At 52.6% G+C, this 25,018-nt stretch overlaps 1 protein-coding gene across 2 annotated transcripts; it reads left to right on the plus strand.

The window, feature by feature from the left end:
* The first annotated feature begins 627 nt into the window (after positions 1 to 627).
* On the plus strand, positions 628 to 22,676 carry MIER2 (MIER family member 2). 2 transcript variants are annotated; one of them, XM_077121439.1, is made up of 14 exons: positions 628 to 681; positions 8,382 to 8,472; positions 10,595 to 10,737; positions 12,964 to 13,086; positions 13,836 to 13,959; positions 14,767 to 14,858; positions 15,279 to 15,348; positions 18,395 to 18,546; positions 18,877 to 18,958; positions 19,066 to 19,304; positions 19,779 to 19,903; positions 20,022 to 20,143; positions 20,798 to 21,227; positions 21,644 to 22,676. In XM_077121439.1, the coding sequence occupies exons 1-14, from the start codon at positions 673 to 675 to the stop codon at positions 21,663 to 21,665; spliced, it is 1,824 nt and encodes a 607-aa protein (XP_076977554.1). In that variant the 5' UTR covers positions 628 to 672; the 3' UTR covers positions 21,666 to 22,676. The 2 variants fall into 2 exon arrangements, with proteins under 2 accessions (XP_076977554.1, XP_076977555.1); XM_077121440.1 differs by having other exon boundaries at positions 19,066 to 19,160.
* The last annotated feature ends 2,342 nt before the right edge of the window (positions 22,677 to 25,018 follow it).

Below are 25,018 nucleotides of genomic sequence, written 5' to 3' on the forward strand. Positions count from 1 at the left end.
ACTGTTCAATGTCCATCCAAGCGCCTAGCTAGGATCAGATATCTGCAAGCGTCCCATCAATAGTAAATAAAAAAGCTATAAAGTAATCAGCTCCCCGTTTCAGAACCAAATGACCCTGGATTTTCATCCACCCCAGCCCACCATGCAGTACTTTTGCTGGCCCAGTACGGGTACCCGTGTTTCTAAAAGCTAATTGTAAGGTGCATTTTCTCAGGTCCTCCACATCGGTCTGGTTATCACCGTGCAGAAGAGCAGAAAGTTCCAGATTTCAATCCAGGCCTTTCACTTAAGCACTGGGTGGCCCGTCGCTCCGAACACCAGGCATCTGTCACGTGGGAGCACTGACAGCCCGCAGGCGTGGGATTGCGAGGACCAAGCAGGGCCACGTGCTCCGTACGCAGGTGCGGTTATTTGGAACCAGAATTTTTATTACCAAAATCCGCCCTTCGGAAGGCCAGGGTCGAGGCTGGCGTCGTGCTGAGACAGGGGCACACGCGGGCACCCAAGGGCTCCGTGCACCTGCGCACCTGCGCGCCTGCGCGCCTACTACGCACCGGTCCCGCGCCCGGGCCCCGCCCCGCGCCTGCCCCGCCCACGGGCGCCGCAGCCAATGAGCGCGCGGCCCCGCATCCGGGGCTCCGGCGCGGCCGCCGCCTCCGCGCACACACGGCCATGGCGGAGGTGAGTGAGCGGGCCGGGGGAGCCGGCCCCCGCCCCAAGCGTCGGCGCCTTGTCACCGGGGGTCGGCTACGTCGCGGGCCCCGGGCGTGCAGACCCTCGCTGCGGGATGCACGACTGGGCCCAGGGCGCCACGCGGGGCGTACCCGAGGGCGCGAGGCTCCGTCGGCGGCCGCCCCCGGCCCTGGGCCGCGCGCCCCCCCAAGGCTGCCACATCGCGGGGTGCAGTGCGCATGCGTGGCGGGGAGGGGGCGGGGCGAGGCGAGGGAGCTGGGGGCGGGGGCGCGGGTGCGGGCACCGCGGAGCCGGCTTTCCGGCTTCCTTCGCCCAGGCTACGCGCGGCTCCTCTTCCCCCGGGCGTTTGCAAACTTTGCGGAATCCTGTGGTCGCGGCCCGCGCCGGCGCGTGGGGATCCAGGGTGGGAGCCTCAGACCCCAGCCGGCTCTCGAACCCCGAGGGTGCGGGCTTCGCGGAATAGCGCCCACTTTTAGGATCGCAGACGGAATTTGAGCCGTGAACTTGGAACCTAACAGGCGCGGGGCTGGGGCAGGGGTTCCCGGGCAGATGATGCGCCAAGATCCTGGGATCCAGGCTGGTGATGGCCACGGGCTCATCCTTGGGTTCATCAGGGGCGAACTTAGACCAGCCCGACTTCGAGCCCTGCCCTGCGGGTAACCAACATCCTGAAGTTACCTCTCGGAGCCTCCCCTTTTCTACCAATTGAGTAGCCTTCTGTACCTGGAAATCCTGGCCCAGATATGTTTTGGAACTAGAAATCTTTTGATTTGAGGGTCTGTGGGGTTGGTCAAACTCAGGCAAGTAAGAATGGTACCTTTGGCTGTCTGGGGCCAACATAGACAGTAAGCAGCCTCCTATCAGGTCAAGCCAGGACCAGAAGAACTTTGGATACCCACACTTTTTTGAGTCTCGATGTGGTAGTGGAGACGGTTGAGGTGGGATGGAGATGATGCCTTTGGATGGCCAGCGGGTAGAACTGGACTTTGAGAAGCCTGGGCTCCAAGCACCGAGTGCCAGTCCTGCAAGCTGAGGTTGGTCCCTGGGGAGATGGAAGTTACGCTTATGCGGGACAAGTCAACAGCCTGGCCAGGTGGAGCCACCAAGTTCCCAGGCAGCAGGGGTCGGCAGTGGCCAGACCTGGTCCAGCAGCTTTGTGGGAAGGCCAGGACTGGAGATCCTGCTGGGGTCCTCGGGCTGGTAAGCATTGGAGAGGCTGTTCTCTTCCGAAGAGGGTTTTCTAGACACCTCACCTGCCAGTTCTGACTTTGGGCTGGGCGTCTGGGTGCAGAGAGTTCTATAGAGTGAGTTCTTCTTTCTTATGGGGCATCAGGGAAACAGGTTTTGGGGCAAGCGGCCAGCAGGGCTGTGGTGGCCACTTCTGTATGTGTGAGGACAGCTCACCCCATTGGTCGGACACCCCTGAGAGAGCCCTCATCCTTTGAGGGTTTCCCTGTACCCATTCCCTGAGGGAGCCCTGCCTGCTGCATTGGGTTGTCTGCCCTGCCTGGCCCTCATAGCAGGGTACCTCTGCTTCCCTTGCTGTCCGGTTTAAGAGAATTGGGGAAAAGTGTATGGTATCCATGGGCTATAGGTGTCTGGTCCCCTGCCAGTTGGCCTGGAGGGTTCAGGGTAGGTAGAGGAGACTGTCAAGAAGGAGACCAGCGAAGGTCCAGCAGGCCCTCCACCCGTTTTTCTCTTCTGCTGTGCCCCGCTCTTCCCTCTCAGAGTTGTCCACATCCATTTGCTTGTTGCCCATGGCCTTGCTCCTTGTGGGTGGGGACAGGCAGGTCCTGCTCCTCTGGCTGACTCCTGGGTGCTTGGTAACCCCAGCCTCGCTGGCCCAAGCAGACCTGCTCGGCAGCGTCGGTCACACGGAGGAGTGAAATACTGAAGTGGCGTAATGGGACGTGGGCAGGTAGAAGGTGAAGGACCATGTTAAGAGGAGGTCATCCCAGGCACCTTTTGCTGCATAGCGAATCACCTCAGAACTTGGTGGCTTAGAGCAGCAGCGGTTATGTCATTCCCTCTGTGTGGCATTGAGGGGGGAGCGGGCCTAGCTCGGCGGGTCTTACTCGGCTCCTTCGATGGCTGCCTGCCTAGCTGTGTCACTTTGATGACCCTCCACTAGGCCACCATCCTGGCCAGATTCACGTAGAGCGGACAGTTCCTTCTTTCCCCTTGGTAAATAGGGCATTGGCCTCAGTGGCCCTTGACACTCCCTGAGTGGAAACATCCGGAGTGTTCTGAATCGAGGTGGTGGCATCTGCTGGAAAGTCTCATTGTTAGAGTAGGCTTCATCCCGGAAGTCAGATGTTGGGGCAGGCGAAGGGAGAGTTGTCCGCAGGATCTGGAGTCCTTGGTAAGCTTTGTGGAGCTCAGGAACACCTGTAAGTGACTGGGGGTATGAGACCTGGTGGAGAACAGGCTGCTCCAGGCCCCTTTGCTGCTCCTCTGCCATTTCCAGCTGCCCCTTTCTGTCTTGATTCCGATGTGTGATGACTTGTCAGATAAGGACCAGGTCCTTGTTCACCCAGCTGGGGACGGTTCAGCTCCTGTTACTCTGACTGAGACTGTGGTGCAGGTGGAGCCAGCGTCCAGAGCGAGAGTTCCTGTGCCTTGTCACCTAAACTGGCCTCTTTGGTTTTCCGGCCAGTCAGGACACTAGGTTTCAAGAGAGAGAAAGCTAGCTCTGGCTTTGGTGAGAAAGGCCACCCAGTGGCCCGTGTTTCATTGACAGGGGTGTGTCTATCTCTGTCCACACCCCCTCCCCAAGGTACCTAGAGAGGAATCTCAGGGTGGTGGCCCCATGACTGTCTCGTGCGTTTAGTGGTGCCCACTGAACAGAACAGCCTGCCCTTTCCTGGGAGGCAGGTGGCCATGCTGCCTCACTGCCACGCTTACCAGGCTACGAAGTAGGCTCAGAGCACCAGGCCTGAAATGCCCCCCAAGCTTCCAGCCTCTGCTCCCTTCTCCCAGTATCTTGAGCCCCTCCTTGCCCCTTCATCCTGTCTGTTCTGATCTGTCTTCCCATCTGTGAGGCTGCACCCCCAGGGCTGGCCGGATTGTGTCCCCCCCACTTGGAACCTTTAGAATCCTGTCTGGTCTGTTTCTCATTGACTCCAACTTCACATGTTCTCCCTTGCTGCAGATGTCTTGTCCGCATGGCCATTCTGCCTGGCCACTACAGTGCCAGTGCCAGGCTCTGCCTCGCAGGTCCCACCTCTGACTTTGCTTGACATTTATCTCTGCTTCTGAGTAGAGGGACAGGGCTGCATTGGGTTTTGGGTTATAGGACTTGAGTTAGTCGTTTGCTTTAATTGCTGTATGAGGGTGTGACTGTGTGGCCTCTCTGAGGTTTGATTTCCTTTTTATAGAGAGAATAATTGCATCACCTCTTGTTTTTTAGTTTGTTAATGCTGCTGGAATGGAAAATACCAGAAATGGATCAGCTTTTATAAAGGGGGTTTATTAAGTAAAAAGTTTACAGTTCTAAGGTCATAAAAATGTCCAAACTAAGGCATCCAGGTCAGGATACTTTGACTCAAGAAAGGCTGACATCTGCTACATGGAAAGGCACATGGCTGGTGTCTGCTGGTTCTTGTTCCTGGTTCTGTTGGCTTCCAGCTTTTGTTGCCAGTGGTTTCCTCTCTAAGTGTCTGTGGGCCTTCACTTAGCTCCTCCAGGACATAATGCTGGGTTCTGGCTTGCTTAGCATCCCTTGGGAAGGCACATAGTGATGTCTCCTGGGCTCTGCCCATGTCTAAGAATCTGCTTCCTCTGTCAGCACTCCAAGCATCTCCACATGTCTGTGTCTCTGTTGCTTCTGAAGCTTTTTCCAAAAAGGTTCCTTCTTGAAGGATTCCAGTAGGCAGATTCTATGGAAACCACCTAATCAAAAGGTCCCACCCACAATTGGGTGGGTTATATCTACATGGGAACAACTTAAAAAAATCTAACCCTACAATACTGAATCAGGATTAAAGAACATGGCTTTTCTGGGGTACACAACAGTTTCAAACTGGCAGACCTCTCGAGGACCAAGTGAGGAAATCAGTGTGAAAGTTCATAGTAAACTGCTTTCAAATATTTTAACTTTATTTAAACACAAGTTTAATATGTAAGTACAAATACCCTAAATCTCTTTTTGATAACGGCTTTGAGATATAATTAACATACTATACAATTCACCCATTTAAAGTGTACAGTACAGTGTTTTTAGTATATTCACAGAGTTGTGAAAGCATTACCTCCATTACTATAAATTTAGAGCATTTTCATTACTGTGAAAGGAAATCCCATGCCTTTAAGCTTTCCCTGCCCAAATCATCAACCCTCACCATCCCCTGACAACCACCATTCTACTCTCGGTCTCTATAAATTTGTCTATTCTGGATTATTGTCAGAAAAGGAATAGAACAATACATGGCCTTTTGTGTCTGACTTCTTTCAAGCTGTAGTATGTGTACATCCGCGCTGTAGTATGTATTGGTACTTTGTTCTTTTTTATGGCCAAATGATATTCTATTGTGTGGATATATCACTTTTTTAAAAATCTGTTTATCATATGATGGGCATTTGGATTATTCCCAGTTTTTCACTTTTATGGATTGCTGTGAACATTTTAAAGCACCTGCTTTTGTGTGCTTTATCATTCCTTTGGGTGTATATCCGGAAGTGGAATTTTGAGTCAGATGGTAACTCTGTGTTAAACTTTTTGAGAAACTGCCAGCTGTTTTTCAAAGTGGCTGAACTGTTTTACATCCCACCACAAATGTATAAAGGTTTCAGTTTCTCCATATCCTTGCCAGTTCCTGTTAGGAAGTGACATCTCACAGGGTTTTGACTTACACTTCCCTGGTAGCTGTTGATGTGTGCCATCTTTCCATGCACATTTTGGCCATTTGTGGATCTTCTTTGGAGGAATGTCTAATCAGACACTGGCCTGTTTTCTAGTTGGATGTCTTTGAGTTTGTAAGCATTTTTTATTATTGAGTTATAAGCATTTTTTATATTTATCAATAAATATCTTTATTCTGGATATTAGGCACTTTTCAGATAAATGATTTTCAAATATTTTCCACCATTCTTTGGGTTGTCTTTTCACTTTCTTAATTGTGTTGTTTGAGACCCAGACATTTTAATATATTTTTTTGATGTCCACTTTTTGTTGCCCTTGCTTTTAGTGTCAAAAAACCATTGTGAAATCTAAAGCTACAAAGATTTATCCCTGTTTTTACTTCTGTTTTATAGTTTTAGCTCTTAAATTTAGGCCTTTGGTTGGTTTGAGTTAACTTTTGTATAAGGTGTGAGGTAGGGATCTAATATTTTTTCATGTGAATATCTGGTTCCCATTTTTAATGAAGAAACTATTCATTCACCACTGAATTGTTTTGGTACCTCTGTTGAAAAGCAGTTGACTATAAACATGGGGATTATTTCTGGTCTCAGTTTATTCCATTGGTCTGGTTGTGTCTGGTTATGCCAGTTTCACACTTTCTTGATATTGTAGCTTTGGAGGAAGTTTTGAAATTGGAAATAGTTCTTCAACTTTGCTCTGCTTTTCCAAGAGTGTTTTGATTATTCTGGGTCCCTTGAATTTCCATATGAATTTTAGAGTCAATTTGCTACTTTCTGCAGAGAAGCCAGCGGGGATCCCGATAGATTATGTTCAGTCTTTAGATCCCCTGGGGGTTTTGCCACCTGACAATATTAAGTCTTCTGACCCATGGACATGGGATGTCTTTCCATTTATTGAGATCTTCTTTAATTTCATTAAACACTGTTTTTCTTTTTTTTTAGTTTTTGGAGTGGGAGTTTTATACTTCTTTTGTTAAATTTCTTCCAAAGTATTTTATTCTTCTGTAAATAGAATTGTTTTCATAATTTCCTTTTCAGATTTATTGCTCATGTATAGAAATACAGTTGGTTTTTGTATATGATCTTGTATTTTGCAACCTTGCTGAACTCATTTACTTGTTCCACTAGTTTTTCAGTGAATCCTTTAGGATTTTTTTTATATATAATATGTTTTCTGCAGGTAAGAGAGAGTTTTTGCTTTCTCCTTTCTATGATGGATGCCTTTATTTCATATTCTAGCCTGGCTGCCCTGACAAGAACCTCTAGTGCAGTGGTAAAGAGAGGTGGTGACAGTGGGCATCCTGATTTTGTTTCTGATCTCAAGGGAGATTTACAAACACTCCCCATTGAGTATCATGTTAGTCTCGGTTTTCCATAGGTGCCCTTGATTAGGTTGAAGAACTTCCTTTCTTGTCCTAGTTTGTTGGATGTTTTTAATCATTAAAGGATGTTGGGTATTGTTAAATGGTTTTTCTGTGTGTTGAGATGATCATGTGGTTTTTGTTTTCTTTGTTTTACTGATGTAGTGTATTTATTTGGGTATTAAACCATCCTTGCATTCCAGAGGTAAAATCCCCTTTCGTCATGGTTTTCAGTCCTTTTTATAAGTTGTTAAACTTGGTTTACAAGTATTTTGCTGAGGATTTTTACATGCCTCTTTGGAAGAAGTGTTCATCTGTAGCTTCCTTGTTCTTTGTAAACTTTTCAGCCTTGTGATGGTGGTTGTAATGCTTTCATTTCTTACTCTCTTTTTTAAAATTGGGGCACAATTTACATAGTAACACACACGCGTGACGTGTACAGTGTAAGGGATTTGGTACAGCCACAGAGCTACAGAACCCTCACCACTATCTTATTTCAGACCACTTTCGTCACCCTAAAGGAAATGCCAAGCTCACTAGCACCCACTCCCCTATTTCAGCTCCACAGATTTGCCTGCTCCAGACATCTTGTACAAATGGGATCATGTTGGTATGTTGAGTTTTGTGCCTTGGCTTCTTTCACTGAGCGTCTGTTTTCTTGGGTATCAGAATTTCACTCCTTTCCGCAACGGAATGATGCTCAGTTGTGAGAAGAGGCCAATTGTCCATTCATCGGTGGACAGATATTTGGGTGCCTCTAGTTTTTGGCAATTACAAATCATGCTACTGTGAACATGCATGCATAAGTTTCTGTATGGAATCAGTCCCGGTTCTCTTGGGTTTGTCCCTGGGAGTGGATTATGAGGTCATGGTGCTTCTTGTGAGGAGCTGCCAGACTGCTGTGGGAAGACCATAATCCTGGGTGGCCCCTGCAGCTTGCTGTGGAGACTTGCCCATCTTACTGTGTCTCTGGGGTGTAGCGTGGCAGGTGTATGCCTGTCCACCTCTCCTGTCATAGCAGTGACCGCTGCTGTGGACCTGCCATGTGCAGGCCCCATGGTTGCAGGCTCCGTGGCCGTGTGTGGGCTCTGTGGCCATGTATGGGCTCCATGGCCATATGTTGGCCCTACGACTGTGTGCTACATCCATGGCTGTGTGCACACTCTGTGGCCATGTGCTGGCCATACACTGCCACCCTGTGGCCACTGTCTACCCCAGGCAGATAAGGACACTGAGTCCATGGTAATAGGGGGCTGCCCCAGTTACCTGTGCCGTGATGCCTGTGCCCTCTGGGGGCTGCTTAGATTCTTGCCAGCTGCTTTTGGTGGGGGAGTGGTGCCCATGGCTCCTCCAGCCCTTGGAGCAGTGGCCGCTGTCCCCCTCCTGGAGTCCTGCTGCTGCGTTGTGAGGCTGGGAGTGACCATGGGTGCTGGGCAGCCTGGCCTTATCTGCTCTCTTCATCCACAGGCCTCCTCGGTGGGGAGGCAGAGTCCCCACGGGGCTGCCTGCCTTGCTCACAGCCTTTGTCCTGGAGAGCCCAGCTTGCAGACAACAGCAGGTACCTCCCCTCACCACCCCCTCCTGCCTGCTCAGGTTGGGTGAGCCTTGGAAATGCACCGGCTACTGGAATTCTGGGGTGGCCCAGTTGGATGGAGGCGTGCGGGTAGGATGGCCAGGCCCCTTCTCCCTGGATACCTCCTCCCTGGCGACCTGCATCTTTCCCTCCCACCACTACTACTTTCAAGCCTTGCGAAAGGGTGGCCTTGTAGGGGGATGGGGGTGTGGGTGGGGTACCTCCTTTCAGGTTTTCTGCCATTGTCTTTCCCCTTACTGAGAGTTTGCTTCCAGCCTCTGAGTTAATCCCACTCCAGCCCCAAGAAAGCAGTGTCATCCTGCATTCCAACAAGTAGCTTCTCCAAGAAGCAAGAGGGCATTGAAGGGCCTAGGGGCCCAGTTGGCTCCAGGTTCCATCCCCACTCTAATGGTCCATGGCAGGCAGGCTCCTTTCACCCTGAACCACAGGCAGAGCTGCCTCCCAAGTCTACATGGTGGGTACTTGCTTGGCAGGATGTGTGTCCCCCTACTCTGGCCCCTCACATTTGGCTTCACTGCCACCCTGGCTTGAATAAGTGGAGCCCCAGCTGTTTCCTTTTCCTTTTTCTTTTGTTTTAAATTTTAAAGTAGATTTATTGAAGTCCTGTCATGGAGAGAAACGGCAACAAACACACCCTTCTGCTTTTCGGAAAAACCTGAAATCTGTTAAATCCATATACACAGGGCTTTGTGTGTGGCACAGTTTCTTTGAACTGAGACTGCACTGGCCGGAGAAGGGAATGGGCATTGGCCGAGGCCTGCTGCGGGCCTGCCTGTAAGGCATGCCCTTGCCCTGTCCCCTGTTTCCTACAGCCACCCTCAGAGTGGGAAGGATTGTCCCCTATGTTTCAGAGGCAGGAGTGGCCCTGCATGCAGGCATTGCAGGCCAGGCCTGGACCCAGCTCTACCTTCACCAAACTGGGGCTCATCTCATCTGTTTGCTCTTCCCAAACCCTCACAGCCACTTGTTCAGGAAGACCACTCAGTTTGGTAGGGGGTAACATCGAAATCCCCAGAATGGGCTTATAGTTAGGACGCATGTTCTGTCAGCACCCCTGCTGGTTGCAAGTCATTCTGTAGAATTCCCACGTTAGACTGACCTGCTGACTCCCAGGATGCATATGTGCATGCACAGGTGTGCAAGCATACAGACGCACACATAGACATACAAAGGTACACAGGTGTGCATACACATGGACACACAGGAGCAGAGGTACACAAACACAGACACAGGGGCACATGCACATAGACACATACAGAGTGCATGTGTACATAGACATGCACACAGGTACACGCACATAGACACAAGTACACATGAACATAGACACACAGGTACACATGCACATAGACACAGTGCACATGTACATAGACGTGCACACAGGTACACGTACATAGATACAGGTGCGTTTGCACATAGACACAAAGTGCATGTGTACATAGACATGCACACAGGTACACGCACACAGACAGGTACACACACAGATACATACAAAGTGCACATGTACATAGACATGCACACAGGTACACACACATAGACACACAGGTATACATGCACATAGACATATAAAGGCATACAGGTGCATACACATAACACATGCACAGGAGCACAAATGCACAGTGCATGCCTACATAGACACACACCCAGGTAGCACATGTACATAGACACATGAAGGCACACAGGCATGCACTTAGACACACAGGAGCACAGATGTACGTGCACAGACACATAGGTGCCCACACACAGACGGAGGTGCACGTGTACTTAGACACACAAAGGTACAAGGCATGCATGAACACAGACGCACAGGAGCACAGGTGTACACGCACAGACGCAGGTGCATGTGTACTTAGACACACAAAGATACAAGGCATGCATGCACACAGACACACAGGAGCACAGGTGTACACGCACAGACACAGGTACATGCATACTTAGACACACAGAGGTACAAGGCATGCATGCACACAGACACACAGGTGCACACGCACACAGACACATAGGCATAAGTGCACACAGGCGTATACCACTCTTAGTGGTTGGGCCGTGGTGGGGTGAAGTCTCACAGAGCCTGGTGTCGCTCCCACAGTGGTGTCCATGGGCTCTGCTGACCATCGGCTCAACCTCACCGATATCCTGTCCCAGAACTATAGCATCCAGGAGGAGCGTGAGGAGGCTGCAAGGGGCCCGGAGAAGCCAGAGGAAGAGCTGGAGAAAGACTTCATGTCGCAGGTACTTCGCTGAGCGTCTTCACTTGGCTCAGTGAGTCTCCAGGTTGTGGGGTGTCAGGGCCCGTCAGAGGTGGGCCTCCCTGGGGCTCTGCGCAGTAGATGGCTGTGCTCAGACACTCACTGTCTTGAACTTCTCTGGGCTTAGTTGTGGAGGATCTCCAGGACCTTGTGCTTGGGTGGGTTAAGTCTATTGATGTTTACTGTATTAAAAATTAAAACAGATGTTTAAAAAGGTTATTTATTAGCTCATTTTAGGATAACTATAATCCCATGTGTGTTAATAGTAGTAACCCGATTTTATGAAAGTAGGAAAAGAACTCTTAAAAAAGACGGCGAGGAGAGAAGAGTGGTATTTTTCATTTTTGCAAGTCTTTTTGAATGAAGAAACAAATATGAGAATCCATCTTTTGTTTATTAGGCTTGATGCTAATCTGCTGTGTTTTTCTTTTTAAATTTCAATTGTGAACCTGGCCTTACAGATTTGTCATAGAAAAAGAGAGACGTATTTAATAGTCTTCTCAGGTCAAAATGGACAAGTGGTGGTCCTATAAAGGGTGGTTGCAAAGTGGGCTTCTTGAACTTGGTTATGTTGAAGTCTGCTGGTCTTCTCTCACTTGGATCTTTTGATCATGTAGTGTTCTGCGTGGGTGAGTCGTTTGCAGACATTGGTTCACTGATGTAGGTCTTCCAAATGCTGGCAGAGTTCACAATATAAAATTTTAAAAGCCACATTTATTATTGTACTGCTGATCTCATCAGAAAAGTCTTACATATCAGAAAGATAATAAGCTTGTATCAGATGCAGGTTTTCCTAAATTATAATTTAGGAAACAGCTTTATTGTTGCAACAAGTACAGTTTTCTTTGAAGAAATATGACCCACCATATTCTCTTTTGAGAAAAGGCCTGCCCAGTACCCAAGTCTAGATGGTTGTAGCTTGACCACCAGCCATTCTTTCTGGTAAAGGGTGTCCCCCACACAGGGCAGCTAGTTCATCTCTGGGCTCGCTCTCACAAGTGCTCTTCCTCGAAATAATCTGCCTACTTCACGGAGACAATCGAAAAGACATCTACTCAGGGCCGAGATTAGAAATGTTACAAAAGATATCATTACATGATGCTGACATCTTTTAATGCGGTGGATAGCAGCGAGGAAGACAGCAGTGGCCAGCTCTGAGGCCTTGATTGGTGCTGAGGCCTGACACACCCATTCCCCCTGGGCTCCCCACCCCCGGTGCACATGTTTGCGTGGCAGAGAGTGAAGATAGCGGTTTTGTGTTATGACCATGGAAAGGTCTCAGGGATCTTCAGACCACACTTTGGGAATCACCCCACCACCCCCACCCCAACACACATTAGAAACTGTATAGATAGGCACGTTGAGTGCTTTCCATTTGTTGTCTCCGAGGAAGGGTTGAAACAGACGGGGTAGTTTTCCCCTGGGCTTGATATCCCCCAGGATGAGGGTTGAGCAGGAATCAAGGTGAAGGGGAGGCAGTAACTCGGGGCTTGAGAGAAGGGGAGAAGACATCCCGGAGGTAGTTGGCAGCTGACAGCGACCCATGGGGTCAGGCTGGAGTGTGACTGATGGCTCTGGCTGCCGGGTAGAGGTTTACCAAAGGCAGAAAAAGGGAGTTTTGAAAGCAGCCTTGGAGAGGAAGGGAATGATAGTTTTTCTTCCTTCTTTCCAGTAATTGCCTGTCGTATTTCTGCTTCCTGCCATCTTGCTTGGCTGGGGGCTTCAGAACAGTGTTAGGTACCCAGCGCTCTTGGGCCTCCCTTCTTTCAGGTTGTGATAGGGCTTGTACTAGTGCCTCGTTACTGACCCAGTGTGGGTTTCATGGCTTGCTGATGAAGATCTATTTGTTTTGGTTTACAATTCTGGGTGCTGGGTTTCATCAGACGACTTTTCCCTGTGTTCTGAGGTGAATGTGACTTTCCCTTTTGACTTTCTGATGTAATGCTCTGGGACAGTAGCTCTCCAGCGGTGGTGCTGTCCTTGCCTCCTGGATTCAGTTGGCATGGCCTGGCCGGGAGGCATCTCCAAGGTGGCCCTCCCTGGCACACATATCTCACCTGGGCCTCTCCTGGGCTCATTAGGGAGCTCTTGGATGCAGGTTGGGCCCAGGCCCAGCTAGAGGTGAGCACTCCCTGGGGGCAGTGCTCAGTCAGGAGGGGAGCAGGACCTGGAGCCCCTCCCTGATGGGGTCCTGCCCCCCTCACCCCAGAGCAGCGACATGCCCCTTGACGAGCTGCTTGCCCTTTACGGCTACGAGGCATCTGACCCCATCTCGGAACAGGAGGGTGAAGGCAGCAGTACACCTCACCTGCCGGATATGACCCTGGACAAGGTGAGGGAGGGTCTCCAGGACCGGCCACAGCAAGGGTACCCTGACTTCCAGAAAGTGCTGCCGCCTTGGGGGACCAGCCCTGTTAGACAGGGTAGGGCCTATGAACCCTAGGCTCCTGCCCCAGCATCACTGTGGGCTTGCTACCTACTGTTCCTCCAAGCTTCTGTGCAGGAGTTGGTGGGGGAAGGCCCTCTTGTCAGGCTGGTTTGTGTACCACTCCCCAAAGTTATAACCCAGGCTGGCCACTGTGGTGGGCCCCATGGCCCCAGGCTTCGCTGCATGGTGATACAGGCAGGGTGGGCTGGGACCCAGGGATGCTGACCATCAGCTGTTGGTGTCTCTGGTTTGGGTGGGTAGAGGGAGAAAGGCTGCTGGGAAAGGGGCTGTGGCTGGTGGATGCTCCCCCAGCCTGGGGTCCTGGGCAGATGCTGGGAGGGAGGGTTGGAGGTGTTACTGAAGAAATTTGAAACTGGACACACAAGTGGAGGAAGCAATGAAGTGAGCTCTAGTGGCTGCTTGCACGTCCAGCCTTGGGTGGGGACACTCCGCTCTCCCTGATCCTCCAGGTCCACACCCTCTCCCCACCTTCCTGTACCTCAACTTCTCCACTTGCAAAGTGGGATTAAGCCCCACGTGGACCCTCAGGGAGCCCCCAGGGATGCTCTTCTCATCATCACGTTTGTTATTGTTGTTGCTGTTATTTTGAGGTTATTAAACCCCAAAAATGTTCTTTACTTTCTTGTTAAAAGGAACAAATAGCGAAGGATTTGCTTTCAGGGGAAGAAGAGGACGATACACAGTCGTCGGCTGACGACCTCATGCCGTCTGTGACCTCTAGCGAGGCTTCAGGCCTTTTCCCCAACCAAAGTCGGAGTAGGTATCCCCGTCCCCCCCACAGGTGCAGGCACAAGTGCAGGCACAGTTGTGGGTGTGGGTTTAGGTGCGAGTGTGAATAGAGGTGCAGGTGTAGGCACAAGTGTGCGTGTGGGTGCAGGTGCGGGTGTGAATAGAGGTGGAGGTGTAGGCACAAGTGCGGGTGTAGGTACAAGTGTGGGTACAGGCTCGGGTGCAAATGTACGTGCAAGTGCAGGCATGGGCACAGGTGCAGGTGTGAGTGCAGATGCAGGCGCAAGCGCAGGTGTGGGGACCCAGATGGCCGGGCAGAGGATGTGCATACCCTGAGCTTGGTTCTAACACCCTTTGGGGTGCCATGCTCCGCTCTGCCTGGCCAGTGAGTAGAGAGTCCTTGAATGGATTAGGCACCACGTGATTTAACTGAGGAGGGAGTGTACTGACTCCTGAAGTTGGGGGGCTTCAGGTACCGTGTCCTCAGAACTTGCCCTTGGCCCTGCCTGCTATGCCGGCCCTGCAGGTGGTCCTTTCCTGGAAGGGGGGTATCCAAAGGGACCAGACTGCTGGATCCCAGTGGAGAGAAAGCCTCAAGCCCTGGGTTGAGTCCTTTTGTGCCTGCCCTCTGTGGCCTGGTCATTGGCTAGGCCAGGGGCCTGCTTCTTAAGAGAGGGCTGTGGTGTGGAGGTGGGAGGTGAGTCACCAAAGGAAGGTGGAGGGCTTTCCCTAGAAGGGGTGGTGAAGCCCAGGCATGCCCCTCAGGGCTGCATGTGTCTGGACCGGGCTGGGCCATGCGTGGGCCTTGCCTTACCAGGCTTCCCTTTTCCAAAGCCCGTTTCCTGGCCGATGAAGACAGAGTGCCCAGCTCCTCTGCCTCCTCCGACACTGAGGAAGACTCACTTCCCGCCAACAAATGTAAGAAGGTGCGTGGCTCTGTGTGGGCCCTGGGGCCATGGGGGTCAGGTGGCGTCCTGTGGTGTCCCAATGCCGTCACCACCCCCTACTCAGGTGAGGAGTCCCTTCTTAGACCTGAGCTTCCTCCCTGGAAACTTGGGGACCCAGAGTGTGTGTCCTTTGGCCCAGTGGGCACTCTGGGGTACAGGCCTGGGGGAGTTGGGCCCAGGAGTCAGGAGACCCACCTCGTCATGTGACCGGTTACCCTGGACATACAGGAGGTGGAGATGACCAGGCACACATGCATCACATGTATTTACTCACCCTATGTCATCAGACCCCAGAACTTGACTTTGGGCAGGTTGTACAAATGGAGGCTTGGGGTCCTGGCAGCAACCCAGAAGCCCACCAAGTCTGGCCCTGACTCTCCTGGCCCTTGGCTTTTGCAGGAAATCATGGTCGGGCCTCAGTTCCAGGCTGACCTCAGCAGCCTGCACTTGAACAGACATGGTGAGAAGAGTAAGTAGGGCTGGGGCTGGGTTGGGGAAGGAGGTTGGAGGCATCTATCCATGCCTTTGTGTCTTGAAAGAAATGAAAACCGCACTTTAGCCAGTGTCTGGCTGCAGAAGGAAATTGCTGGCTATTCAGCCACATCCAGCTCCAGATCCTGAGAGAAAACTGAAGGGCCAGTAGGGCCAGGTGCCCACTACATAGCCTGCTGAGGCAGCTGAGCTTGCAGGACCCTCGGCATGTGGTGCTGGGCCAGGAGGAGGTGGGGTCTCTCACATTTGCTGACTGTCCCTTGGCTTGATGCTCTGTGGTCCTGTGCCCTGTCTTGCCTGGTTCACACTGCCCTCAGTCCCCCTGACCTCCTGCCACCCTCCTACCCTTTGAAGTTAGCCCCTGTGTCCCTCACCTCCTCCAGGTCCCTCCACAGCCTCTTCTCCAGGATGCCTTGTTGTACTGTCAGGGCATGCACCATTCTTGGACTTGATGCTTTTCTCTCACCCATTAGAGTTTAGATCTGAGCCTCCATTGGCCCTTTGAGATAGAAATTGTTACCTCCATTAACAGGTGAAAAAATGAGATGGAAGTCACTTGCTTGTTGGCTTGGGCCTCGTCTTTCTTGCCCTAAAGCCCCTGTAGGTCCTGGGCTGGCTGTCCTGGCTCAGTTACCTGTTTGAACACAATTTGGCAACAGGGAGTGGGGATGGTGTGGGACAGACAGAAATACTGAGGTCCTCCGCAAAGCAGTGTTTTTTTGTTTGCTAAGCTGCCGGAACACAATATACCAGAAATGGGTTGGCTTTTACAGAGGGGATTTATTGGTTTACAAATTTACAATTCTGAGTCTGTGGAAATGTCCCAGTTAAGGCATCAAGAGGACAGTACCTTCTGTGAGGAAAGGCTGCTGGCATCTGGGGTTCCTCTGCCACATGGGAAGTATATGGCAATGTCTGCTGGGTTTCATTGCTTTCAGGTTTTGGTTCAGTGGTTTCTATGGGTCCTTGTTTGCTTTTCTGGGGACACTTCTTTAAGCTTTCTCTAGGTGTTTCTCTCTCTGAGCTCTCTGGGTTTTTTTCTGTTATCCTCATAAAGGACTCTAGTAAAGGATTAAGACCCTTCTTGAATTGGGTGGGTCACATCTCAGTTGAAATAACCTGATCAAAATCAGCCACCCACAGTGGGTCTGTCCCACAGGAATGGGTTAAAATAACTTGGTCTTTTTTTGGGTACAGAACAGCTCCAAACCAGCACAGTGGTTAAGGCCTCCTGGTCAGGGGTGGGACGTGGGTTTGCCAGGATGTTCTCAGCTCTGGGAGGCAAGGAAGTGCAGCTAAGCTGGCAGACTTGAGAGGCAGGAGCGGAAGGGATGGAACACTGACCAGCACCTGCCCCCAGAAAAAGGCACTTGAGCTGTACTTTTAGAGGTACCCACGGCTTTCTGTAGACTCCTGGTCTCCTGTCCCAGCTCGTCCTCAATGAACCTGCCCTACAGTCAGCAGTGACCTTTCCCTACCCTGTGGGACAAGAGCAGAGCAGCATCCTGTGAAGTTTCTGAGATTAGATTCTGCTTGTGTATCATACAGTTTTCCCTTGTATGGATGTTGTGCATTTATTTGTCCACTCTGCTGTTGGTTGACATTGTGCTTGTTTCCATCTGTGGGTCATGAACACTCTTGTCTGGGCACTCGTTACGTGGTGGAATGATGGGTGTAAGTAAGTGTATGTTTAGCTCAGAGGTTCCCACCAGCCCTGAGGGGAGTTCCGGTTGCTCCATGCCCTCCCCAACACTTGGTAATATCCATCTTGTTGGTTTTGGCCATTCTAGTGGGCGTGGAGTTGGTGGTGTGGCTTTAATTTGCATTTCCTCAGTGAGTGATCTGTTTTCCATATGCTTATTGGCCATTTGGATATTCTCTTTTAAGAAGGGCTGGTTCACAAGCTTTCCCCACCTTTTTAGGTTCGATTGTCTTTACTTAATGAATTGTGTAAGTTCTTTATATATTGTGCTTAAAAGTTAGAATTTTCTTATTATTTTTAGTGATTACCTTAGCAATTATGGTATGCACTCTTGACTTTATTACTTTCTGCTTTAACTTAGTAGTTTCCCGTTGTGGGAACCTTAAGACAGTTTAACTCAGTTGACCTCTGTCCTGCCCTTTTGTGCTAATGACACTCTGTATGTTACAGGTTGTTTTAATCAGTGAATATTCTTTATCCACATGCTATCCTTTATGGGGTGCTTCATTCTTCCCAACTTCTGTTGCGACCATTTTCTTCAGCCTAAAAAACTTCCTTTTTAATGTTCCTTTGGACCTTTCTACTAGAGATGAATTATTTCAGGTCTTAAATCATCTTAATTTTTTGAAGAACATTTTCGTGGGTGTGGATGTCCTAGATTGGCAGGTGTTTTACTTCTCATTCCCCTGTCTTGGCTTCTGATGTCTGTCTTGCTCTTTTCTTAGAAGGCCTTATGCTTTTTTCCTTGAATGCTTTTAGGAGTTCTTCTTTTTCTTTTGCCTCGATGTGGTTTCCTTTCCTGAGTTTTCTGCATCTGTGGGGCTGACACCCTTCATCAGTTTTGTACAGTTCTTAGCCACTGTCTCTTCAAATCTTGTTACTGCCCCATTCTTTGCTCCTTCTGGGCCAGGAAGGCCCCCTCTTCAGGCCATGCCTGAAAGTCTCCTTCCCCAGGCCATGCCTGAAAGTCCCTTTCCCTAGGCCAGGTGTAAACTCGTTGCTATGGAGATTCTGCTTCCTCTGATTGCCTGGCTGGGTCAGGCGCCCACTGGCTGCCCCGGCCACAGCTTTTCTCCCCATCCATCACAACCACAACCATGCCGGGGCCAGGTGGCCTCCAGACCTGTCCCTTGGTGCTCTGTCCCTGTCCTGGAGCCCTACTCGTCACACACTCCCAGGGGACCAGAGGCAGGGGACAGACCCCAGAGTGGGGGAGGTTTCAGTGGCCTCCCTGCTATAATGCCCCCCTGTGCTCTGGTGGATGGTCTCAGTGGCCTCCCTGCCGTAACACCCCCTGTGCCTCTGCCTGCCTGCCACACAGTCTATGAGAACGAGGACCAGCTTCTCTGGGACCCCAACATCCTCCCCGAGAGGGAGGTGGAGGAATTCCTGTACCGGGCAGTGACACGCAGGTGGGATGAGATGGCCGGGTCTCAGCTTCCGCATGGAGAGGCGGTCAAGGACAGTGAGCAGGTGCGGGGCTGCTGTGGGGTCTCTCCTGGGGGTGGGAGCCTGTGCGCTGGGGGTGGGCTGAGGGAAGTGAGCCTCCAGGGGTCAGGCAGAGCAGCCGTGAGGGAATGGGTTAGGCCTGGGGTTGGGGTATGGAGTGGGGTGAGGGGCGACTGACCCAAGGCACAGCAAATCCAAACACCACCTGCCATGGGGACTGATAGTTGCCTTGGAGACCCATAAATTGCTCCTGGGAGCTGTGTGAATGCCCCTGTGGTCACTGTGGCGGAGGTGTTGTGGAAAGCCCCTGCTGTGGCTTCAGGAGAGCAGGTGGGAGAGGTGACTTTTCCCCAGGCGCTGTATGAGCTGGTGAAATGCAACTTCCACGCTGAGGAGGCGCTGCGCAGGCTGCGGTTCAACGTGAAGGTGATTCGAGGTGAGGCCCACCCCCTGCACCTGATGCCCCACCCCCATGCATGAGGCCCCACCCCATGGGCCTGAGGGCCCCAACCCTTGCTCCCTGACCCACCCTGCCTGTTGCAGACGGACTTTGTGCTTGGAGCGAGGAGGAGTGCAGGAACTTTGAGCACGGCTTCCGTGTGCATGGCAAGAATTTCCACCTGATCCAGGCCAACAAGGTGAGGGTGGGGGGCCTCCTTGGGGACTGCAGGCTCACACCCAGCAGAGCCCAACTTGCAGCTGCCCTGCCCTACGGTGTCCCTCGCCTGGACCCCAGCCCCATCCCATGCTGTGCTGACCGAGGGAGTCGTGGGTCTCACAAGGTGAGGATTCCTTGGGTGCCACCAAGGGTTGGGTCCCCTGCCCTAAGTGTGGGTCTTTGGGTTCTCTCTATGCACCCCAGCAACCTCACCTACCTGTAGCCTGTGGGTGACCTTGCCCAAGTGGCCTCCGGTGGAGCTGTGGCCTCTCTGGCCTCTAGCCCCCAACATCCCTGCCAGGATGTTCCTCTCCTCCTGCAGTCTCGGCCACAGCTCCCTCCGTCCACCGCCCAGCCATTCTGTAGGCCTCCGAGCCTGGACCTGTTGTTGCTCACAGGCTGCACTGGGTGGAAAGGGCAGGGTTCCGAGGCCTTCTGGCTGAGCCTCACCAGGAAACAGCCTGAGTGCAGGGAGCCCATTCCCCCTGGAGGTGCAGGGTGCAGGGTGCAGGGAGCCTACTCCCCCAGAACCTGTTCCCCCTGAACCCATAGGGTGCAGGCACCTGCCCCGAGTCTGAAGGGACACTCCCCTGCCCAGGTGCGCACGCGGTCCGTGGGTGAGTGCGTGGAGTACTACTACCTGTGGAAGAAGTCTGAGCGTTACGACTACTTCACCCAGCAGACGCGCCTGGGCCGGAGGAAGTACATTCCATCTGGAACCACGTGCGTGCCACTGCCCCCAGGCCCCAGGAAAGGTCCCCTGGGGAGCACCGGGGCTTCTCCTCTGTTGGTCCATCTGTCCTCCTGCCCTGCCGCCCCTCATGGTGTCAATCCCCCACAGGGACACAGACCAGGACCTGGATGGTGCGGACCCTGATGGCCCTGGTCGTTCCCAGGCCTCGCCACCCTCACCCCCTGCCGCTGAAGGCCCCCCACAGGACACCCCGGCAGGGACGTGTACAGGTGAGGGGTGTAGGGCGGGGTCCAGGGTGGGCTTTGGCTTCTGAACTGAGCCCCTTCCCCACTGTGGGGAGAATGGGAGCCGGGTAAGGATGGGCCCTCTGCTGGCAGCCCCTGTCCACAGAGAGCAGGGACTTTTTGTTTTCTGGCCCTATTGGATCCTGGGGTCTAGGTCATTGAGCCTGGGGAGGTGCTGTGTTTCCGGAACCCAGCTGGTCGTAGGGGTTTGTACAGAACACAGCATGCTGCATGCCCTGCGTGCTGCACGTGGCAGCAGGAGTTCCGTGGCATAGTAGTTTAGTCCCTGCTCTGCACGCACATGAACACGTTTGTCCTTTTGAATCTGTTGAGTCCTGTTCTGTTTTAAAAAGTGGCATTCATGTCCCGCTAGTGGATTCTGTGACCTCCCAGAGTGGATCTTGAACCCAGAGCCCCAGATTTCAGAGCCATGAGTTTCTTTTGCCTTCATGTACGTTTTATATGTTCACGTACAAATGCTCTGCTGGACACGGGTCAGGATGGTCTGTGTGTGGGTCATAGCCCAAAAGTGGAGGTGTGACGTTGAGGTATCTGCTGGGGGGCCTGGGTGGGTTGGTGCCATGGGGACAGGACAGGCAACCCCCAACCTTTAGCACATTCTGTACCCCCATCCCACAGACCCGCCAGGTGTGGATGCCACGGCCCATGGTGTCGGCGAGCCTGGGGTGGGCTCCGGTGGCCTCCCCTCGTCAGAGACAGGGCTTCGCCCATTCCAGCAGCTGGACGAGCCCCCAGCTATACCCCAGTTGCGGCGGCCCCCACCCCTGGCTGGCCCAGCCTTCTATCCCCCATCTGTGGCTGCCCCGGAGCCGGGCGCTGGCCCGCGGTTGGCTGTGGACTTCGCCATGCCTGGGGCCCTGCCCAAGGAGCTGCCCCTTATCTCCGGCCATGTGGATCTGAATGGAGACCCCGAGGAGGCTGTGGCACCTGCGCAGGTGGCCTTGTCAGTCACGGAGTTTGGACTCATCGGCATTGGGGACGTGAATCCCTTCCTGGCCGCCCACCCAGCATGCCCCGCGCCCGGGCTGCACTCGGAGCCCTTGTCACAGTGAGTGCTGTCCTGGGCCCTCCTCCCCCCACTGGTGTGGCCACCTGGTCTCCAGGGTGAGTGAGGAAGAGAAGCAGGGGAGGGGGCTGCACCATGGCTGGAGGGCTGCCCAGCCCCATTGAGTAGGGTGGTTACTTGTCTGCTCTAGCCTCTGTTTAATATTGTCTTTGACCAGGCAAAACACTCATGTGGTTCAGAGCCCCAAACGGCACACACAGGGCCGGTGCCAGGCTCCTCCCGCCCCTGCCCCAGCCACCGGCTCCCTTCCCAGAACCGCCGTCGCCCTAGAAAGCCTGTTCAGGCAGCAGGCATGTCAGCACTTCCTTCCGGGGGGGAGCGGTCGGGAGCTGCGCTCAGGCCTTGTGGAGGCCTGGCTGGAGCCGGGCTGACCTCGCCCCCTTCTCCCCTCCCTGCAGCTGTAACGTGATGACCTGCTGATTCCTGACCACAGGGCAGGCCTGCGTGGTCCGCACAGCCCCCACGCGCCTTGTTCTCCGACTGGACTTGTGGCCTCCACCCTGGCCTGCCTGCCGCAGTACCCCCGACTTCCTCCTTCTCGCAGGCCTTGAGTGACGCCTTCTGTGCTTCAGAACACGCGAGGATGGGGGTGGGAGGGGCCCTGCCCTTCCTTACACAGACTGGACCCAGGGCCACACAGATCCATGCCACACTGCCCCATAGGATGGGCAGCTGGGTACAGAGCTGGCCCGTTCCTCGGGCCATAGGACAGAGCCGGCTGCCCTGGCCCTCTCCAGCCAGCAGAGGCGAGGGAAGACGCCGTTACCCCCAGCGGGGACAGAGCAGACCCGTCTGCCTGGCCACCAGCAGCCCCCGCCCTGGCCCTCAGGCTGGCTCGTCTCCTACACCTGGCAGGGTGCGGCGGTCCCGGGGTGGGTGGGCAGCTGTTACTCAGTGCCAAATCCCTGGGGCACAGAGCCATATACCTCGCTGTCCGGCCCCCGGCCCGTCCTCGCCGCCCGCCCTGCTCTCCACTTCAGGAAAAGCCGCACTTTACGCCTCTGCCTCCTCCCCGGGCGCGGGTGTGAGGAGACGGGCACTTGAGCCCCCTTTGCTGCCCCTCCCCTTGTTCGGTACTGAGGCAGTGGGCCTCCAGAAGGACTGGCCCCTCCCCTCTCCTCCCCCTGGCAACACCCAGGGGCAGTCCTACTTGTCCCAGGACTGGCAGGGCTTGTTTCTGTTGGACGCCCCCCCAGCATTGTGGGCTAGGGCCCTTTTCCTTGTCTGCCCAGCTCCCTCATTTTATTTATGTTTCTGTTTACAAGTTGGAGTGGGGTCCTCCAGGGGCCAGCAGTGCCCTAGCCTCCAGGGTGTGGTCAGGAGGGGGGTTCCCTCCGCAGGGCTGGACTTGACCCCCCTCTCGCCCCACCAAGGACCACACTGTGAAGTGACCCCTTGAGTTTTTATTTATTAAATTTGATTTGGAGCCCAGTGGCTACTTGTGATGGATGGGTGGGGTGGGCGGGGGGCCAGGCGTGCTGGGAACCACAGGTTTGGCCTCCATGTGTCTTCCCTAGGTGGACCTTGGGCTGTGCTGAAGTGCTGACCGACAGATGTGAGGTGCCTACTCAGGGCAGGGTGGGGTACAGTGCAGTGTTGGCTTATGAGGAGGTGGCACAACTGGGTGGGTCAGTGGCCAGCAGGAAGCGACTTGGAACCTGAAGCCTGGCAGTGAATGGGCCACTTCAGAGAAAGCCAGGCCCAGAGTCCAGGTAGTGGCTATAGCAGGGGCAAAGGCCCTGGGGTATTCCAGGGACAGGGAAGGGCCAGTGTGGCCGAGGGCAGAGAGAGGAGGGTGCGGTCGTGAGGGAGTAGGGAGAGGCTGGGTGGGCCTGAGGGGTGTGGGGGTCATGGGCCAGGGAGAGGCTGGGTGGGCCTGGGAGGATGGGGGTCGTGAGGGGGGTGGGGAGAGGCTGGTTAGGGGTGGTTTAGGGGTTGGGGCCCATTGGGCTCACAGTGCTGTCAAGAAGTGCTCGTGTATTCACTTAGTGGGAGAGAGGTAAGGACCTCTCAGAATTCAGGGTTCGGTCCCTGGCATTACCATGTCACCAAGATGGGGGTCTGGGGAGAGACCTGCAAATTCTTGATGTTTTCATTGGACTGTGTGCATCTGTTTCTACATTTGGTGCTTTAAAGGTGCTGCTTTGTCTTCCAGCTTGCGTTGTTTTGGATATGATGTCTGTTGGCTCTCGCTCTCCTTCCTCTGTGTCAACCTGCCTCTTGTTTCCTTTGTCCACCTTTAGGATTGTCTCTTCCTCACTACCTTCAGAAATTTGATTATGATGCGCCTTGGTGCAGTTTCTTTGTGGTCTCTTGCTTGGGGTTTCTTGAGTTTCTCAGATCTGAGTTCATAGCTTTTACCAAATTACTCTATTTTGGGCTGTTATTCAAATATACCCTCCTTTCCTCCCCACTCTTACCAATTTCAGTGACTAATTATGTGGGTGATAGGCCATTCAATCAGTCACACACTTACTGATGCCTTTTTCACTTTTAAAGTTATTTTCTTTTTGTTTTATTGTGGGTAATTTGTATTGCTGTGTCTTCAGATTCACTATTGTTTTCTTCTGCAAAGTCTAACCTGTTATTAATCCCATTTAGCATAGTTTTCATCTCAGCCATTTTTTATTTTCATTTGTACTACAAGTTCAATTTAGTTCTTTTTTTATATCTTCCATTTCTCTTCTTGAACATATATGATATAGTTATAATAACTGTCTTAACGTCCTTTTCTGATAATTCTGATATCTTTGTCAGTTCTGTTCTAGTTTTGACCGATTTTCTTTCTCCTCACTCTGGGTCATGTGTTCCCATTTCTTTGTATGCCCCGTAATTTTTTATTGGATTCTAGACATTGTGAGTTTTCCTTTTGTTGGATGCTGGATATATGTGTTTTCCTGTAAATATTGTTGAGTTTTGTTCCGGGATGCAGTTAAGTCATTTGGAAACAGTTCCTTCCTTCTGGGCTTGTTTTTGAGGTTTAGGCAGGGACTGGACCACATCTGGTCTGGGACGATGTACTCTCCCCAACTCAGGCACCTGTCTTGTGCTCCGGGAGCTGAGAGGTTTCTGGTCTGCTTGGTGGAAAGAGGCTCTGTCCCGGCCCTGTGGGAGCCTGGTGCTCTGACCCCTGCCCTTCCCTGGCCTTGGTTCACACCACGCACTGCCCATGCTCTGCCCCACGGATGCCGCCATTGTGGTCTCCAGACTCTTCTCCGCCCCGTGGCCTCCGAGGGCAGGAGCATGGCCTCCATGGGCTCACCCCATCTGTCTCCCGTCTTAGGAACCGCAGTCCCTTGTGGCCTCTGGAAACCATTTCTTTATGCATCTGGCCAGGTTTTCAGGCCCTTTAGGAGGGAGAGTAAATCCTACCCCTATTCTCCTCCTCGGCTGGAGCAAAAGCCCGTCCATGGGTGTGTTTTGTTGCTACCATTTGTTTTCTGTTGTTTATTCCTCCTTTGCACCTTCTTTTGGATGAAATGAGATGTTCTTTAGTCTTCTACTTGTCTCTTCCAGTGGCTTCCGGCTCTGCCTCGGTCACTCTCAGCCATAGCTCCAAAAGTCATAAGACACGCCTTTGCCTCATCGTGGTCCATCTTGAACTGATGTTACTCCACTTTGTGAACAACTTAAGAATTTTATTGCAGTACAGTTCTACTTACTGTAACCTTCCCTTTTGCTTTTGTCGTTGTATAGTTTGTTATGTAACCCACGCTTAGTGTATTTCCATTTCCCTTAAAGAGCCTGTAGATTTCCCTTCCCATGTTCTTCAC

This window comes from Tamandua tetradactyla, chromosome 11 (genome assembly GCF_023851605.1).
Source record: "Tamandua tetradactyla isolate mTamTet1 chromosome 11, mTamTet1.pri, whole genome shotgun sequence".
In the NCBI taxonomy this organism is placed as follows: Eukaryota; Metazoa; Chordata; class Mammalia; order Pilosa; family Myrmecophagidae; genus Tamandua; species Tamandua tetradactyla.